The sequence below is a fragment of the Eptatretus burgeri genome, chromosome 15 (genome assembly GCF_056783735.1).
Source record: "Eptatretus burgeri isolate ZD-2024b chromosome 15, Ebu_testis_v1, whole genome shotgun sequence".
Lineage (NCBI taxonomy): Eukaryota > Metazoa > Chordata > Myxini > Myxiniformes > Myxinidae > Eptatretus > Eptatretus burgeri.
The window spans coordinates 68,395,812-68,416,598 of record NC_140975.1 but is presented as its reverse complement, the minus strand read 5'-3'; the positions used below and the strand labels follow the sequence as shown (position 1 = coordinate 68,416,598).

The 20,787-nt window shown below is 43.3% G+C and overlaps 1 protein-coding gene across 2 annotated transcripts in view; it reads left to right on the top strand.

The window, feature by feature from the left end:
- Positions 1-20,787, top strand: part of CMIP (c-Maf inducing protein) — a 70,914-nt gene that overhangs the window by 20,130 nt on the left and 29,997 nt on the right. For both annotated transcript variants that reach the window (XM_085856663.1, XM_085856664.1), the window contains exons 2-5: positions 2,518-2,643; positions 4,845-4,895; positions 5,413-5,574; positions 5,907-5,948. In XM_085856663.1, coding sequence (XP_085712789.1) covers positions 2,518-2,643; positions 4,845-4,895; positions 5,413-5,574; positions 5,907-5,948 — 381 coding nt within the window. The remainder of the gene's footprint in view (positions 1-2,517; positions 2,644-4,844; positions 4,896-5,412; positions 5,575-5,906; positions 5,949-20,787) is intronic.

Sequence of the window (20,787 nt, the reverse complement as noted above, 5' to 3'; positions counted from 1 at the left end):
TTGTCGTCACAGGCGTTGTCCGGGCGTCTGTCAACTTTTGGTTTCCGTCAATTTCGAGGAGAACGCCTTGTCCGATTAAATCCATTTTTGCAGGGTATGTTGGGGTTGAGTAGAGGAAAGTTCCTTTCGAAAATGGGTGCGCTGCGATTTTTCAATGTGGCCTCCACGGCAGTCATCTTGAAATTGGTTTCCGTCGATTTCGAGAACGCCTTGGCCGATTAAATGCATTTTTGCAGGGTGTGTTGGGGTTGAGTAGAGGAAGGTTCCTTTCGAAAATGGGCGTGCTGTGATTTTCACTCGCCGCCACGGTAGCCATCTTGAAGTCTGATTGATTTTCGATATGACGTCCAACATGCTCTAACTGACTGCATCATCGTGATATCACTGCTTCCTTTTACAATGCATGGGCTGAGGGGTTACGCCCGCTTTGCGGAGCTATTTTTCTTATTATCTAGACCGATGACATAATTTGCACCTTTTGCCTCTGCCACTTAAAGTGGATGGAGATTGTTTTCATCCCTGTCTGTCTGTCTGTCTGTCTGTCTGTCTATGTCAGTCTCTGTCCATCTGACTGTCTGTCTGTCTGTGAGCAGGATATATGAAAAAGTTATGCACGGATGCGGATGAAACTTGGTGGGCAGGTTGGGTGTATAACAAGGACGAATTGATTCGATTTTGGTGGTGAATTTTTTTTTATTATTTATTTTAAGTGATTCTTCACCATTGAGAGATGGGGCAAAAACACAAGATATAGCCTAATATTTAAAAAAAAGTTTGGCTGGATTATGACAAAACTTGGTAGATGAGTTGGGTAGGTGACAAGAACAAGCCGATTCGATTTTAGTTAAGGTACAGATGCAGATTTGGCCTATCGAGTGGGATACAAAATGTAAACTGTTCAACCTTCTGGAGGTATGTGCTCTAACCGAGTGTCTTTCTAGTTTTAGTCTTTCCAACTTTGCTTTCATGTTTTATTTCTGAGAGCCAATGGGATCGGAAGACTTGCATTGTGGGAGAGTCAACCCCCACCAAGTAAAAGCTCATCACATATATATATATATATATATATATATATATATATATATATATATATATATATATATATATATATATATATATATATATATATATATATATATATATAATTCGCCTCTTATGGCTCGTCTCAAGGCACTTAATTCGGTTGTAAGTTTCTGCGTGTGCAGCTCTTTCCTGTGCTTTTAGTTAAATCGACGCCACTTGTATAAAAGTAACCTGATCGGGCAGTCAGTGTCACAATGCCTGCATCCAGATTGTAATGATTGGTTCCACAAATTTAAAGCTGTTAACATCCTGAATGATAAGCTCTGTAACCAGGTTTTTAATTCATAGATCAACAGGTAAACCTTCTATTTGCAGACTTCACTTGCATGGAACACGATCTGCACCTTTAGATGACTCCATGGGCAGTAAAGCTCCACTTGAATCGATCCGAGTGTTACTGCTATTGGTCACGCGACTATTTCAGGCCGTACTGAGGATGGAGTTATCAATCAATCCACATTGTTATATTCCCTCCTTTAATGGACACCGTGTTTAATCTGCAAGCAAGGTGTTCGACCCCTGAAGGGTTGATGCGACGCTCGACTCTCGCCTGGATAGAGACCGAAGAATATTCGGTGCTTTGTAACTCGTCTGGATGAGGTACACGATTGGCGAGGCTGGCACAAACTCGCTAAGCAAGGCTTCCTGGCCAAGCCTTGATGCAGCCCTGCACCAAAAGAGATTACCAAGGAATCGATTCTTATCCTCCTTTTTCAGGACTTTGCAACACCATGTCTGAATTATCACCTTTTTATTTTATTTAAAGATCACAGTGGAAGGAACTCTCTCTCTCGTTTCTTGTTCCATAACATTGCTCTGGCACGGAGTTTTACGATTTGAATCACAACATGTTCTTCCCCATGAGTTCCTGTTTACCCGTTAACCAAGCCGATTTGTAATATCATGCACATTATGTCCTTTAGGTCGATGCTGCACCATTTGGGATTATTAAATGGTCCCTAATTACGCAAGGTGGCACGTCTGTGGGGAAGGCTACTTTAATGATGCGTTTGTGGAGTTGATAAAATAATTTGTTTTTGTTTCTTGTCTGGTTTTGGGTGAGGTGAACTTGTATGCTTTCGTCGTTTGATGGATAACCAAGTGTGGTTTTCCTGGTATGACCACACACACTGTGGCCGTCTTATCATGCTCAGACCTGTTTGCCCGTTTCTCATTTTATGCTTCGCTGCTTGAAAGCAGTCTGCTTGGTTCCTGCATTTTTGTTTTTTAACTTTGTCTAATGGTTCTTTCGTCACTTGGGAACTTGTCAGCGATGAACAATGGACAAATTATTGTCTCTTTGCCATAAAAATCTGGATTATAAGCTGAACTTAAATGAAACACGGCTTTCCTCATTTATATCCGGCTACGTTTGTACTTTACATCAGCCACTTGAATCCCTTCATCATCACAATATATTTTCTGTCTTTACAGCCGACTGGATACATGGAGTCTTCCGTAAGCTACGTTAGTATCGAGGACATCCAGGTGCTGACATGGGAGAACGCCCCTCGCAATTGTTTGCAGCTAACCCTCACCGATGGCACATTGTTATTACAGGTACCTGAACCATACTTGCCCTCCCGTCGCACACCTCCACTAATCCAACCTCTCCACCGCAGCTACCATTTTGGAAAAGAACATGTACATGATCTACTCCAAGGTCATAAACAAGATTGATTTGTTTTCCAAGGTGGATTGAAATCATTTTATCTTGAAAGGTGATGTTTGGTGATGAATTGCGAATGTGATTTTGCTTTTTAAAATGCACCTTTAAATGCAGTTCGGTACACTCATAGGGAAGCAGGTGTTTTAACTTCCAAAACCCTAATCTCCATTGTTGATTGCTTTGTGGTATCACGTGCATGGGAAATGTTCTCCATGAAGAAGAGCCATCACTATACTCGCCCATCTCTACACCTCAAGTTACCTGTAACGATTCTTTCTTTCTTTTTGATTAAAAAGAGATTATTATTTAAGGCTTGAGGGTCGCATTGCAATGTCAAGCGAGCTGACAACCGAGTCCAGCAGCTTTAATCACAAGCCGGAGTTGGAAGCGACTGTTGATGCGATCGTCATGCAAAATCGCCTGACATGGCGACGTACATAACACAGTTGCACATGATCATATACATTTTCTTCTTGTATAACAAAACTACGTTTGATAGGTTCTGGTGATGCACATAGCTATTTGAAAGTACCTGCATGATTGTCTTGTACGTGTAGACGTAGTCTCGTCCATCCGCCCAGCTAAACGTGAGCCATTCTCGATTCTCATACACTACAAGCAACCACGCGATTCAACCCAGAGGAGGCACTTGTTGAGGGTGTGGAACTTGTCAAATGCATTCCTCCACACCTTGCAGTGTTTGCCATGTTAAAACTACACAAGCTGATTTTTGTCTCTTGGATAAGAGGTATAGTTTTTCTTTAAACAGTGCACCTGAATGTCTGAGACATGTTACACAAGACTTTGATGAGTCCATTATGATTCGGTTAAACAATACGTTCCAAGTTACTTGCTAGTTTTAAAGGATAATATAGAATAGTTGAAGGTAAACTGGTAAATGGGGCTGGAGAGCAGTTCCAGGGAGCAGCGTGTGTTTGCTGCTAGTGTAACAAGCCCTCAATTTATTATGTACGCAGCTGGATGGGGAGGGTGGGTGCTAAAATGAGAAATGGAAGGGGAGAGGGATAGAGAGATGGGAAAGAAGTTTGAGAGAAGATGGAAGGGAAGGCAAGCACATTGATTACACTGATGGAGAGGGGCAGGCATCAAAAATAGATGAGCCAGTCAATCCTTCGTAGACTGTAAGCCCTACCATTTTCAAATTTAGCCCCCACCCCTCCCCGCCATAATAAATATAATTGCGTACATAATAAATCGATTGATTTTTTTTTTTTTTTTTTTTTTTTTTACACATGTCCCAGGCATTCCATTGTCCTGTTTAAGGAGAAACTCAACCTCTTGTCCAAGAGACTTTGTGAGAGTTGGGGAAATCAAACCCCTTTTTTTTCTTTTTACTTTTTTTTTGATAATTATCATTTTTTTTGATTATTTTGATTATAATTAATTGTGTCGAGTTCCTACACCGTTAAACATTTCCGTTTGTCTGTTCCTGTCCATCTTGAGGTCTGTTTTGCGTTGTGAGATTTATTTATATATTGTGCATTATGGCAGGAAACGTAACACAGGGTTTTCCTTCCGACCCACTCCTCGGTGTTTCAATCAATTCCCACGGTGTATTGTGGTAATTTTGCTGCTCAATGTGGTTTGAGTGGTTCAAATTGATATCCCTTTTTTTTTGTGCTTCGCTGTTATCATTTGGACCCAGCTATGGTCAAAAAATGTTTCCAAAGATTACCTTTTGTAGTATTTGGAAACTCTTTTGTTTCCTTCCAAAGCAATTAAAATCGTCTCCCATGTCAGTCATATAGAGGAGAGCAAAATGTTGTTGTTTGGTTGTTCGTTCGAATGTTTCAAACAGCATTAAATGTCTGAAAGCATTATGTATCATATATATATATATATATATATATATATATATATATATATATATATATATATATATATATATATATACATATATATACATATACATACATACATACATACATACATACATACATACATACATACATACATACGACAAAGTTTTGACATGAATGTACGCTGTTCAGACTTGTACCCATTGTGGTGTACAGGGTAATCGCACCTTTGCATTGTATTGTTACCTCGACCGTGTGTGTGTGCTTTGTAGGCAGCGAACATATACCAGAGAGATCAGTGGTATCACTCCCTCCAATGGAAGGTGTGTCACCTTTTGTCCATTTTTCAATTTTCTTTTCATCCTTACTGTACCCCCCCCCCCCAGCCACCCTCCTTGTCCCCACCCTACACTTCGGTATTTTGTTTTTTTTCTCCCCTCCCCTCTTTATTTTATTTTTATTTTATCTCATTCCTTTACATCCTCACCTCTTTCCTGGTAAAGTCCAGAAATAGTCTATTTTATGCTCTGGACATCTGGATAGTTGGTGAGTATTTTTGTCCACTTGGAAGCCAGGCAGAGGCTGCCCTGATTTGATTCTGCTTTATATGGGCTTTCAGCCCCCTTGTATCTGCTGTGTGTAATTCACAACATGTGTGGCTGCTCTGTGTTTACATGGCATTTAAACTTTCGGTTCATGTCGATGACTGAAAACCGAACCGCTTCACCATAAATCGCAAAAGCGATGCATCAACAACTCTTACAAACCCACAAAAAATATTTTGATGGCGACTATCCAAGCAACTGTCTGACGGTGTGTCCGGTTCCGTGCACGTCGCAGAAACGGGTCCACTCGTACCACAAGATTCTTCAATGTCCCACCCGTTGGGACGTCGCCGTGAAGGAGCTATTGGGCCTCGTAGACACGTGTCTGTCTTCACCTCTTCAGGACTATGCCACACATCACATTCCTCTCGATATTGTTGCCACATTGCTCAGCCAGGTAACCCAAATGGTGAAGGTTCAAGTATTTTTGCTTTTGCCTGTGATGTTCTTGCACTTTTGAGAAACGTTTTTGTTCAAACGCTTAATTGACAAAGTGCTGGTATTGCAAATAAATTGGCATGCCAGCAAGTCAAACGATCAAAAAAGCTCACCGTTGGGATTCGTGCTACAGGTGTTGCTGTAATTAATCAGTGGTGTGTGTGTGGTGGAGGTTGAGGTGATTGCTTTTGTGTATTTGGAGAATTAACGTCTGCTTGAATGCGGATAGTCTTCACAATAACCTGTACCTGTTGGTTTCCTTGTACCTCTTCCTCCATCCTCCATTGGCAGAATTCCCAGATGTCTCCGTTGGACCATGAGAGCATAATTCTGGTAATTTCACTCTGTGGATATATTTCCTTCCATCGTGTATCATGGTGTTCGCCTGATTTTTTTTTTTTTGCAGAACCAGGGCTTGTACAGGGTTGGTCACAAAATGTCCCCGATTTTTAATTGTTTATTAAATCTGAAACTTTTCATGCAAGACCATAAATTTTTTTGATTCATAAAGTTTTTGTTTGCCTATAAAAATGTTAGAAATATTCTCCTCTAACTTCTGCTCACTTACAAATACATACGCAATCGTTTTTGGCTGTGGACTGAAATGTTTCGCAAGAGACTGGAAATAACCATCATGACGGCATCTTTGAGTTCAAGAATGTTCATTGGGTTCTCTTTGAAAACATTTTCCTTCACAAATACCCACAGATGTGAAGGTGAGAGGTCAGTAGATCTTGGAGGCCAAGGAAATCTAGATCAGTGTGAAATTGATCTTCCAGGAAAGTGATTATTGAGCCACTGCATGGACAAGCGAGCCGTATGTGTAGTTGCTCCATCCTGTTCAAACCCAGCACCAGGAACGTTTCTCGCACGACTCCACAAAAACGTGTTCAACATGAACTTAACGTTCTGCATTGACAGCCACTCCTTCCTCAATATCCTGATCTTCAAAAAAGTATGGACCATAAATCCGATGACTACTGGGACAACACCATATTGTCATTCTTATCGAGTGAAGAGGTAACTGAGCAAAGTGGGCTGGTTTTTCCATTCCCCAAAACCCACAATTATATTTGTTTACGAAAACCATTTCAGTAAACATGACATTTGTCGCTGAACCGCGGCGTCTATGTTGATTCTTGGCTCATCAACAATTTGTCATGGAGCATGGTAGTACTCCATATGTAGGAGGAGGAGATTGGGACCATACTCGGTGCAGAGCGTTGGTGCTGCTTAAGCGGTCTCCTTGGCTATTGGGCACAATCCTGGATGGGTCGCCACTCCGACACAGTATACCAGCATGCTGGCACTCATTTTGCCAATCTCGGAAGGATGACAGGTCGAGTTAACCACACCTGGTATTGATTCAACAGTTGAGCGGGATCCAAAGCCCACCACCCTAACCATTACGCCAACACCAGGCATATATGTAGGGATGGGATGGGAAAACAAATGGCCACCCCATCAAATGTGTACAAAATGATATGCTGAGAAATTACAATGGGGTGAAGTTGTAAGCCTTTAAGTCATACCTTTTATTAGCCCCCGTTGGACTTGATCCGAAAAGGGGGCTTATTGATTTGGTGTGCGTGCGTGCGCGTGTGTCCGCAAACATATCTCGGACATGTACGGACCATTTTCTTCGTACTTGGCACAAAGACCGCATGATGGTAGACATATACACGTCATTTGTTTTTTTTGATATCGTATCCAAGATGGCCAACTGGCGGTCGTTTTAGTTGTACAAAACCCGATGTTGAACACGTCCTCAACCATTTCTCGGACATGCATTTACTGATGTTGTTCAAACTTGTCACACAGATAAACAATGATGGCTTTCATGCGCATGTCATTCTTTTCCACATCAGATCCAAGATGGCAGACTGGTGGCCATTTTGTTACTTAAATGTGTCCCCAACCATTTCTCAGCCATGCATAGACTGATTTTGTTCAAACTTGGCACAAGCACAGTATATGATGGCATACACTTGCTCCTCGCTTTATTTTACAATCTGATCAAAGATGGCCGACTGTTAGACTGGCAGCCATTTTAGTTGGACATAAGTATGGGCCAGCCCTTTAACTCCATACAGCAAAATTACTAAAACAGGGGTTATGATGTTTATGTCTCTTTTACTTGTTCTCGAACATTTTCATAACTACCAAGAATGAAAACGACAGAATATTTCATGAAAGTACCAAATCCAGAGATTGTAAAATCGTTGAATTGTTCATCCACCAAATTGTTGATTAATGTCACCTGGGCAAGTACAAAAATGGCTAAAGCAATTACAATGATTCTAATGGAAGGAAGCGACGTTCTTTTGGGTATTCTTCCTAGTCAGGCAGCTTCGCAAAATAATGTGAACATTCCGGACAAAAGCACCAAATTTTTTTCACGTGCTACCCATTGCCAAAGCTTTCAATTTTTAAGAGGAACCACTTCCTCAGTATACAGCATGGTGGCCATCTTGGATTTCCAAGATTGCCACCATGTAAAAGCCTACAAGTACCAATATCTCTGCTTCCAAGCCACTTAGGCTCTCAATCATGGTGTCTAAACATGCATTGAGTATCATACGTGAGGGCATATTTCAGTGAAGATGCATTGCTGATATCATACACCTCTGTACATGCATGGTGCGTCTCTCTTGCATACTTTACTTTTCACAGTGACAATTGCACAGTTCGGTGCACTTCCAACGGGCCTGTTTGCATGCACATCTAGTTCCACATCCCTTCAGACTCTTGCAACCACATGTAACCAGTTCACCGCAGGCTTTGGAGGCCACAGGTATAGTGTTCCAGACCGGAACCCAGGACTCGCTGCCCTCATCAAGAGTCCATCCCCACCCCTCTGGAGTGGGTGCATGTTGTTCACTCTGTTCACTGGTGGACCATATTCCAGCTTGGTAGGCAACTCTCTTTGAGTGCTGCAGTAATGCATCCTGGGTAGGTGGAATTGTGTCCATTGTCTTCCCCTTCTCACAGTACAATGCCTTCCTTGCTTCATCAACATGTTCCAGGTCACTGGTCTTATCATACAGGATAACTGAAGTGTTCCAGTAGCTGGAAGTGTGGAACACCTACATCTACTTTGGTGTAAGGGTTGAGCGCCATGTCGGTGAAGGCACGGGTCACATCAGGGTAGCACTTCCATGCCTCCCATGCTGACTGTTTACCCTTTCCAAAGAAAGCAGAGGTGGTGTCATCCTGTGAAGCTGTGGAAGTGAGGTAGGGCCAGGGATTTCTCTTTGCCCAGGACATCATATATATATACCATTGATGTGATGATATGTAAAGTTCTTGCCCGTACCAAAGGCAATCCAAATGCTCACATCTTGACCCAAGGTGATCAGATGATGGAACTTGCCAATAAGAATTACCACTACATCCGTATCAACCATGCACACCAGACAGTTAGTACAACCATTCAGTATAGCATCCTGCACATGAATTAGCAGCCTGGTGTCTGCTTCCTCATGGTCACATGGTGGCATTGAACGATCAGTTCCTCGAAGAATGGCTGTGGCACCAGATGTAATGATGATTTCTTTGTCTTCAGGGCAGTCGAAGGTGGCAATCTTGTTGGAGAGGAATGCAAAAAGTTCCTGTTTGTTGGTTGGATCACGTAAGAAGTCAGCCCAGTTTCCTGGGAGCTTGTTCTTACCAGCAACCTTTCTCCAAATACCTTTTCCTCGCTTTTCTCTTGTGTATTCTTTGATGCTGCTGGTGATGTATGTGTCCCATACCACGTCAACTCTTTTGGAGTGTTCCAACTGTTTCATGATGTATGGAACAAAGAAGCATTCAGCATGCTCTTCAAATGTCACAATGTCGTTGCATGGAAGAAAGTGTATCACAGCAGCACCATAAAGTAGCTTTACATCAAAGGAATCGGGAGGATTTTTCTTGGTGTCCTGGACCAGAATTTTCAGGAGATCAGATTTCTTTCCGAGACGCAATTTCCCATCAGAGAGTGAAAGGGGGAAAAGGATGGTTCTCGTGTTTTAAGAATACACTCATGTCACTCTCCCTATGCTGCATTATAATGTACAAGTGAAAGAAGAGGGCAACATCATTCTTCAGCAGCGAGATCTTCTCTGCTTGTTTCGTCTTGGATTTTGGCCATGGGCATCTAAAGAGAGGAAGAGCATTCTTCTTTATGGGCTCATGAATGGAGTGCGTACAGTCTGCTATCACTTCTTTGTGATATTTGGCATACTGATCCTTCCCTAGTCCAAGCACTGTTCACACCGTGTTCACCACAGACTCATCCAAAACATTACATGTGTCTAAAGCCAGTAACATCACTGTCATCAAGGAAAGGGTTTCCCATGTCACTGATGACATGAGCCAGACTCGCATCATCATCCCTGAACATTTTCTTTGTGGAAAATCCCTTTTCATGATTATGATTACTGCACTCAGGTTCTTTTGTGAGATAATCCTCTTCAAATTCCTTCAGTAACCTTGCTTGTTCGGGCCCTGAGACCATACACTTCCTGAAGGCTGAAGGAGTCTCAGTCAGACTGACTGCACCTCCAGAGCCCTTGACCACTTCATTATTTTGCTCATGTGCTTGGTCGATTGGCATAGTCGAGAATCTGTTGGTGGTTTTGTTGACAGCCCAGTGACCATGTTCCTCAAACTCATTGAGAATGGGTGCTGGTAGACTCTCCATGTCTCGGATTTGTATTGGGAGCCACCTCGCATAGTTGTGGTGGTCTAAAGTGAAGAACCATGGAACCAATGTCTTCAGGCTTTCCACATACAAATGAAACTTTTCCTCGCGGTGTGATCTGATGAAGATGTGACCCTCGAGCTCCATGTTTAGAACTGTATCCCAATACTGAAATGCTGGACTCTTCTGGACCATTTTCTGCCTACATGCCTCCTTGGCTTCATCATTGTGTGTGGTCCCTCAGTGTGTAGGAAAGCATCTTGCCGGTAGCGATTTTGTAGTGCTGTCAAGCACTCCAGATGATATTTAACATCAAGTGTAACCAGATCTCCACCTTCCATCCCAGCCATTAATTCTGTCATGTAGTTCTGAGGCCATCTGTCTTATGCTCTCATCAGCTCCAAGAGTTCTGACTTCATGGAGGTGTCCATCCGCTTGTTGACAAAACAGACAGGTCATTTTGATCATTGACAGACGCCGAGGTCGCTTCTCTCTAGATGTACTATCTGCTGTGGGTTCATCCCTCTCTCGCTTTTTAGTAGCTCTCTCTGGCTTCTCTTTGCTGAACTTCACATAGCAAGATTTGTGCCATGCAGCCTGATTTTGGACCAGTTCATATACAGTCATGTCTTTTCCAAATTGAAGAGCCACTGCTAGTGTGCTCAAGATTCTGAAAGCACTGACATTATTCAGAAAGGAGCTGTATGGTTCTGACTTGTCCCCACTTCCCTTTGCATTGAGTGGACATTTTATAGGCTCCGCAGTCTTTTATTGGCATATCAAACACTTGTTCCAATCCATGCTGCTAGTCTATCTGAAAAGACATAAAACACAGAAAATCCTTAGAAATTATCAACCGATATTGCCAATTCAGTTCCAAAACCATGCATATGCAGAGGTGTATGATATCAGCAAAGCATCTTCACTGAAATATGCCCTCACGTATGCTACTCGATGTATGTTTAGACACCAAGATTGACAACCTAAATGGCTTGGAAGCTGAGATATTGGTACTTATAGGTTTTTACATGGTGGCCATCTTTGAAATCCAAGATGGCCACCATGCTATATACTGAGGAAGTGGTTCCTATTAAAAATTGAAAGCTTTGGCAATGGGTAGCACGTAGAAAAAAATTGGTGCTTTTGTCTGGAATGTCCACATCATTGTCAAATCTGGTCCTAAGCTGCCTGACTAACCCGTACCATATCAATAAAAATAATTTCATCTTATTTAAAAAATAATACAACCAATTGAACACCATTTACACATGTGCAGAGTGAGAAACCATCATGTAAAAATCACTTCCCCCGTAACGTTTGTTGTAGATTACAAGGCCTTGTGCATGACAAAATACGACAACATGCATAATTTACGAAGGAAAAGGGCCCAGAACGGTCTGCCGATATTTTCATTGAGGTTCACAGGGGTCATGCCAGTTATTGAAAAGACTTCCAAATTCACTTTTCCATATACTGTTTGTGTACTTTTGTTCAAGCAAGTCGTGCAATACCTCCTCCCCGTGTAAAACGATGTGATCATGTGACCTGTTTATAAGGCATCTATTTATTACATGTCCACAGGGTAGGGAGGGGTGGGGGTGGAGGAAATTGGAAATGCCAACATTGAGAAAAGGAACAGACGGGAAGCAAGAGGAAAGGAATGGAGGTACCTTTTTATTGTGTACATATAGAAAGGGGGTAAATTGAGGAAAATAAGATAATGTAGGACAGTAGGAGAAGTAGAGGAGGTGACCGGAGTTTGGGAGAGGAGGGAAGGAAGATTGAGAGGACATAGGAGCATGGGGATGGGGTAGAATGGAAGGAGCAGAGAAAGGAGAGAGGGTAAAGAAAAAAATCTGCCGTGTTGGCAAACAAATTATAGAGATGACTCAAAAAGTGAAGGACGACAATGTAGCAGAATGTCTGCAGAGAGACAGAAGGGACGGGATATTAAGGCAACCGGGGAAGGGACTTGTATGAATAGATCGTTGAAGGGGGTGAGGGTCAGGGGGTTCCCGTGCAAGTGCCCTTCAAAATAACTTACTGGATAATGATGTCATTGGTATCTAGATTGGGAAAAATAGTTAAACAAATCGGAAAAAATCATGTAGGGATGGAATCCCCAAAAAACAACCAAACGAGGTAGGAATGACACCCCAATAAAACACCACAATCCTTTTACTGATTGCCATCATGACATCTTTTAACAATACTTCCTTCTCAATTCCACAACAAATATAATACACAATTGCACCAACCCACACTACAAATTTACAACTACCTCGAATGTAGACATCATACATTTGTTACAATTGCCACCTTTGACAAATATGTTGTAGCAATCTGTAAAAGTATTGTGTTGTCATTCCTACCTTGTCATTCCTTCCTACCTCTGGTTGTTTTTTGGAGATTCCATCGCTCAATGTTTTTTTTTTTTTATTTTTTTTTTTCTGACTTGTATATTTAAGTAGCCAGATTTCTATGTCTGTTTCTCTCTTTTCTCCCATTGGTTGGACAATTGGCCTGACTCCACCCACAATGAACCTCAAAAAATCAAATCGTATGTCTGCTATTTTGGTCGCTGCTTATAAGGCCTAGGGCCTTAGGCTTCATTCCTCTGGTGAACATTTGGAGACTGAACAATGTGTCTTCTGTCATGAAATAATGGTACATTTCAAGGAAAGAAAGGTATGTTTTGAAAGAAAGGTACCGATGCAGGTTTTGTTTGGGAGCGATAGAGGGAGCGGGCCACTATACACTGCCCAAAGAAAACTTGCGTACTTGTGCAAAGCACCGGAGAGAAAAAAATTGGAAGGTTGTTTCGTTGCACGTAATTTTGTTTTTCGCCCGAGTTTCAAGGCTGAATCGTGTGCAAGTACAGGATTTATAAACAAATTTATTTAAAATGTACATTGACATGTAATTAATGTATTATGTGAACCAGCAGAGTACCTGCCCTTTGGGCGATCTTGTTCCAGGCATGCAACACGTTCTTCTGATGCATACCTTTATTAGGGTGGTATATTGGCAAATTGTAGAGGCAAAAAAAAACCCCACATGTTACATGCATGAAGCAAAAACATGTCTGGATGGAATCAGCCCAGAACTAGGAGGAGTAGCGTGACAAACAAACTAAGAGTAGCAGCATGGGGGGAGGGGGGGAGAGTTTGAGTTGTAGTTGTGATGGTCGGAGGGGTGTTTGATGACGGTTTTGGAGGGGCGGGTTTAATGACATGGGGTTTGTTTGGGAGCGATCTAGGGAAGCATGACATCTTTTAACAATTGCCACTAGTCACTTTGCTAATTCTGTTTATGAATGTTGTCTGGAGTTCCAGTATTTCTCAGATATCCAATGTCCTGCATTATTGTTCTTCACAGAGCCCACCCCTCTCCACTTGGGAGCCATATTACATATAATCTTCGAGGTTGATGCATTACGTCTAGGCCCCAGAGAATTGTGTTCCGAACGCACGCTGTGCTCCTATCACTGATCTCTGCAATATGTTCTTCTCGACAATGAAGATTCGCTACTTTGTCGTTGGGTGGGCCATGTCACTGGAATTTCTTTTTATAAATATTAACATACATTTTCCACAAACTATTTGAATGCTCACTCTCCCCAATTTCACTATATTTGACACTTTTACCAATTCAGATATCTTGTAAATAAAATTCTCAAATCGGGTACGTTTTGGCGACTCACCCTGTAGGTGTGTTAATTCTGTCCTAATAACAGCCTTTCTGTTCAAACAGTATGAGTACATTGGAATGTAGTTATAACCCAGGTGAACTCCCTCGGCTCTTTTCTGATTGCATCATTTATTGCTTTTTGCTTTTTGGCATTGTTGTATCATGAATGTTTGTTTTTACGTGCATGATTTACCATTTGCTTTGTTTTGCAAGTTTAAATAATGGCTTCCATATTTTGCAAGTTTGAACACTATAGTAGATGGTGATTTAAAACCCTGTCCATTCACTTCTGCTTCACTCGATAATATGGGCTCCACATGGAGATAAATAAAATATTTTTTTTTTGTGTGCAGATAAATAAAATAATTATTTCCTTGCACAAAAAGATGTCGGTACACTCTAGAGGTCAAGCTGTTATGGAGGCTGGGAATGATAAACATCTTCAAGGGCCATCCATCCATCCATTGGGACCATACTCTGCAGAGCGTTGGTGCTGCCTAAGCAGTCTCTTTGGCTATTGGGCACAATCCTGGATGGGTCGTCACTCCGACATAGAATACCTGCAAGCTGGCACTCATTTTGCTGACCTCGGAAGGATGACAGGCAGAGTCAACCCCACCTGGTATTAATTCAACAGCCGAGTGGGATTTGAACTCAGGATCCCAGGATCCCAAGCCCACCACCCTAACCATTAAGCCAACACCAGGCGTATGGGTCATGGCCAAGATGAATATCTGAGCCACACTTCTTTCCCATCTGGGCCAATTGACGGGAAGTTGGGAGAGTACTGTTTGCGCACAATGGTTTCAGTATTTCATTGTGGCCGGAAGTGTTTTTGAGAAGCTGGCTGTACAAGACGTATACAGTCTATCCTCATCCAATGTGGGTGTCAGCACCGTGAATTTGATGTTACGTGGTTTGAATCTGGTACACGTGTTCCAACCTTTTCTCGTCGGTCCTCTCGTCATCGTGTTATAACCATATGCGGAGCTTCATCCTCGAAGCATGGCACTGAAACATCGTACATCTCCCCATGTCCAGTTGGTAGTGATAAACCATCCCGTAAAGTAAAGATCCGGTTCCGGTTTTGAGCGGCAAGAGGTCTCCTTCGGGGCTCCCTGCTGACATTCTCAAAGTTAAGTTCCGGTTGTTATTTGTCCCGTTTTAACTGTTTAATTTTCTCACCTACATGTTAATGTGTGTTCCTAGTTCGGTTTTGTTTCAAAAATCGTGCTATTTTGTGAGTATTTATGTCGACGTTCTCACCTGGTGTTTGAGGCCTAGTCCTAGGCTTGAGGCCTACCGGTTCCACTTGGTGTTCGATCGTTTTTTTTTTTTTGTTTGTTTGTTTTTTCTCCCCATTACCTTCAATTTCTATCCTCCCCATTACCTTCAATTTTCATCCTCCCCACTTTCCAAACATCCCCCATTCTCCCAACTAATCTCTTTCTTATCTCAAAAAAAAAAAATAAAATAAAAAAAAACCCAACAACAACAACAACAACCTTCTCCCGATTCTGCTACTTCTTCTTCCTCTTAACTTCCTCCTCGTCTTCCTCGATTTCTTTTTTTTTTTTTTACACTTCCATGACCTAATCTGTTGAACTCTCTCATACATTAATATTAACAACAAAAACGATCTTATAATGCTTCATCTTCCTCTCTCACACATGTGGTACTCTTTACTGTTTCACAATGCACTACTCTTCTGCTATTTTAACAGACTGCTCTCATTTCGACCTCTCCTTCATTCCTTGCCTAAAAAATCCAACTATTACAGCGCTTCTTCTCTCCATGCTCTGAATTCGCCTTCATTGCATCCATCAAGAATTGTGTTAAATCGCATCTCTGACCTAAAACTTTTAAAAACCACAGTTTGCCATGGATGCTCGCTTTCCATCAACCATTCTTTTTTCCAACTTCAGTGCCAACTCACCCCCTCACCCCTCACTCTCACTCTCAAAGCAACCATCACTCTTCTCCCTCCAAGCCTCCTCTCACCTGTTTCAAAAATTCCCCCCCCACCTTTCTCCCACCTTTCATCCCCCTCACTCTTCCTTCTCTCAGTCGCCCCCCCTCTCACCCACCATCCTGCCTCCCTCCACTGCCCTCTCACCTCCATCTCTTCACTCCACCTTCTCAAATCCTCACCTCCCATCTTCCTTGTCTCTTGTCCCCCTCTCTCCACAGCACCACAGAGCCTTTTCTCCCTCCTCATTCGGCCCCCTCCCCTCGCTATTCTGCAATACCCCACACTCCTTCAGCAACCCTCCTTACCTCCCCCTCGTCCCTCGTCTGACCCTCCCCCGCCCCCTCCACCTCCTGCACCAAAGCCTCCTCCCCTACCTCTTCATTAAAAAGTGTGGACCTCAAATATCCGGGGCCTTCGCTCAAACCTTTCAGATCTTTCCATGCAGGTTGCCACTGACAAACCAGACATTATCTGCCTAACAGAAACTTTCCTCTCCCAAGGCGTGTCTGACTCCCAAGTATCTCTCCCTGGTTACTCCCTCTTACGGTATGACAGACCTGAGCCTCGTCCTGGTGGAGGTGTTGCTCTCTTCATCAAAGACTCTATTCCTCACTCTCCCTGCACTGCTCTCACTCCCCACACCCCCAGGAATACCTCTGGCTTCGGCTTCCCCTCCACTCCCACCTCATGTTTATATGTGTACTGTACCGTCCACCGAACAGTGATGACTCCATCTACACCTCACTCTCCGAAAACATGGACCATCTTCTATCTTCTCATCCAAACTCTCTCTTCCTCTTATGTGGCGACTTCAATTGTCATCACGCCAGTTGGCTAGGTGTGGGTACCTCTCTCACCTGCCATGGGACATCAAGCAAAGCTTTCTGTGACTCATTGGGACTGACTCCAATCGGTCAACTTCCCGACCCGGATCTCAACCAATGGTACTCCATCTCTTCTGGATCTGATTTTGACAAATTTCCCTGACAATATCTGCTGCTCTTCCTTCGCTCCAATTGGTTCTTCTGACCACGTCCTTATTAAAGTGGACATCTCTCTGGCTGTTATCAGAGAACCACCTCACCGCCGTCGAGTCTGGCATTTCACTCAAGCCGACTGGCAGGGTCTCCCGAGCAGCCATCAAACTTACAGACTGGTCTCCTATCACTACTTTCTCAAACATCAACTCATCCTGGGAATTCTTTCAAAGAAACTTGCTCTCCCTCATGCACAGATTTATCCCCTCTCGTGTTCAGTTGTCTTACCCTTCCTCCCGCCCTTGGTTTACTGAAGCTTGTGGCAGGCAGTTGTCCTGAAACAACTTGCCTTTGCCTCATGGAAAGCAAACCCAACTGAGGGCAATCTCAGTTCTTTCCACAAAGCTCGGAACAAGTGTGTATCTACCCTCAGGAGAGCCAGAAAACAACATCTTTCTCATCTCAAGTCTGAACTCTCAACCTCTCTCCCTCCTCAAAATCCTGGTGGCGTTTAATCAAATCTGTTTCTGGTGTATGTTCCCCCTCCATCCCCTCCCTTACCTCAAATGGCCGCACTGCTGATTCCACACGTGATAAAGCTGAATGTCTAAACTCGGTGTTTGCAGCTAAATCTTGTGTCCCAAACCCCATCACTATCTCTACCCACTTTACCCAGTCGCACCCAACTGTCCCTGGACTCTGTATCCTTTTCTCCTGACAAGGTGGAGAGCTTGCTTTCAAACCTCAAGTCAGATTCTGCAACCGGTCCAGACGGCATCAGCCCACGTGTCCTCAAAGCCTGCTCTTCTGCTCTTGCTCACCCTCTCTCTGTTCTATTCACCCTCTCATTTTCCCAAGGTCATCTGCCATCTGCTTGGAAATCTGCTAACATCACTGCCCTGCATAAAAAAGGTGCAAAAACAGATCCCTGTAACTATAGACCAATCAGCCTTCTCCCAATCATCAGCAAGGTTATGGAATCCATCATCGCTTCAGACATGAAATCCTTCCTCTTCTCCAATGGCTTGATTTCCAATCATCAATTTGGTTTCAGACCAGGTCTCTCTACCCTAGATATGCTGCTACTGCTCTCCCATCAATGGATCGAGGTCCTCAATGCCAGACAGAAATCCGAGGCAGTATACCGGGACATATCACGTGCTTTTGACACAGTCTGGCACCCTGCCCTACTCACCAAACTCTCTGCCCATGGTATTCAAGGCCATCTCCACTCATGGCTCGCAGACTTCCTCTCCTGTCGCAGTCAACGTGTGGCCCTAAATGGAGTTCTTTCATCTCCTCTTCCTGTGCAGGCTGGAGTTCCTCAAGGTAGCGTTCTGGGCCCTGTTCTTTTTCTGGTTTTCATCAATGATCTCTCGGACTCACTGGAAAATCCTCTATTTCTCTTTGCCGATGACTCAACCCTCTGCCGTACCATCTGTCATCCCTCAGCCCGGCAAGCAGCAGCTTCTTCACTCACTGCAGATCTGGATAAAATCACAAACTGGTCCAACACGTGGAACATGTCTTTCAATCCAGACAAATCTCACACTCTCACTATGTCTCTTCGAAAAGGACCGTTTACAAAAACCCCCCATCCACTTTCTCAACAATCCTCTGGAAGAAAGTCTTTTCTTTCAAGCTTCTGGGTCTCACTATCTGCCATGACCTTTCCTGGGAAAGTCACATTTCCAACCTTGCCTCAAAAGCCAGTCGCCGACTGAGAATCCTCCGTCGTGCAAAGTCCTTCCTCGGCCCTCTTGAGCTCCTGACCACTTACAAAGCTTTTGTCCGTAGCCTGATGGAGTACTGCTCTCCCTCTGGGCTGGTGCTCCTGCCTCCCACCTTTCTCGACTTCACGCTGTCGAAACCAGGGCTTTTAAGATCATTGGCATCTCCCGCATAATGAAGCTGAGTCTTTGGGCCTCTCACTCAATCACCGCAGGTTGGTCGGTGGTCTTTCTGTCTTCTACCGACTCCTCTCCAGCCTTGCCCCCTGCTCTCTCTGCGATTTGTCCCAACCACATTTCCACAGGGCGCTCAAGGTCCGCCAACAACCCCTTCTGGTAAAACTACCAAAATCACGAATCACTGCTCATCTTCACTCTTTCATTCCTCTTTTTTCCCGCCTTTGGAATAAACTTCCTCACTCTATTCTTTCCCATTCTTCCCTTCAGGCTTTCAAAACAGCTGTTCACCACCACCTCTTATCTTCCCCCATCCAAATCCTCGATCTTTTCTACCCCGATAATCCACCCAAGCCCACTTCCTTCAATTCTCCTGCTTTCCTTCCTGAAAGTCCCTTTAATGTCCATCTTCCCCTCGCCATGTTCCCCGTCCCATCCCCATCCCTCTCCCTTCCACAGTTCACCTGTGTCTGTTCCCAATGTTTGTCCCTTCCTCTCCCGCCCCTCTTGTCTCATGCCTCCTTGCTGTGAGTTGTGTGTTAGCTCTCATACGAGCCTCGACCAAGGTATACAAAAAAAAAAAAAAAAAAAAAAAAAAAAAAAAAAAAAGATCACATCGGCCAAGACAATCGTGATTTTAACTCGGCTTCATGGTGGCATGAGGAGTGCATCTGCAGTCACCCGTCGTGTTCAAGTAAACGAGTCGATAATTCGCACTGTATGTGCTAGCGAGGCTAATATCCATGAGTGTGATGACATTTGTGCTTATCATTGCAAAAGTGAGCCAAGCGCCATTGGCAAGATGGAAGGAAAAATTATTAAATGTTTGGATTGACTTGCAAGTGAATGAAAAGGGGACTACGTTCTTTTATTTTTATTGTATTTGTACAGTACATTATTGATATTTAGTGTTTTATTGTTTGTTTCGTTCATATATGTACAGTACAGCATTCATTATCAATTTTGTATGAACGAAAAAAAAACACGTACACCTGTACTTGCCATTTACAAGATGGCAAATTCCCCGATTTTTCGTATTGTGTACGTTTCTCCCCAACTTCTTGAACGCGAGGTTTTCTAGGAACATATCCTTTGCGTTGGACGAGTGTCGACCGACCGTGTATCCCAGCATTTTCAATTCAGCAATTAAAACCTGATTGCCAAGCGTGAAATGGTAGTGCAACATGGATTCAGAGAGAAATCCATCCATCCATCGAGATCATACTCTGTGCAGAGCGTTGATGCTGCCTAAGCAGTCTCCTTGGCTGTTGTGCACAATCCTGGATGGGTCACCACTCCGACACAGGATACCAGCAAGCTGGCACTCATTTTGCCGACCTCAGAAGGATGACAGGCAGTCAACCCCACCTGGTATTGATTCAACAGCCGAGTGGGATTTGAACTCAGGATCCTGGAATCCCAAGCCCACCACCCTAACCATTAAACCAACACCAGGCATTAAGATAGAAATAGTTACCTTAATTTCCTTTACCTGTCATGTGCGGCCATCTTCCTAAAAACGTTTCTGGCCACACAAAAAAATGCTGCAACCCTGTGGATGGAAACTGCTCAAAACTCTGTTAGTTCACCCAGCCAGGAGGAAAGTGTGGTGCACACCTCCATTTTTTCATGTGATCCATTGCAATCCACCATTATTTATTTAATATTTCGCAGGTAAACTTTATTTCCCCATCTTGTTTTTAATCTCGTGTTCATACGTCCATCCTCATGAGTTTTTGAAAGCTCCGAATTGCCTTCCCCTATTCAAATGTGTGGTGACGTCATGTAAGCAAACGGATACTGGTTACCTTGAATTGCCACTTGCTATGCAGAAGAATCGATGGCTCCAGCAAGATAAAAATGTACAAATTAACATAGCTCCCTATTCAAATGGTTGGTATCAGAATTTGTGAGATGTCGACGTCATCACCGATTGAAATTG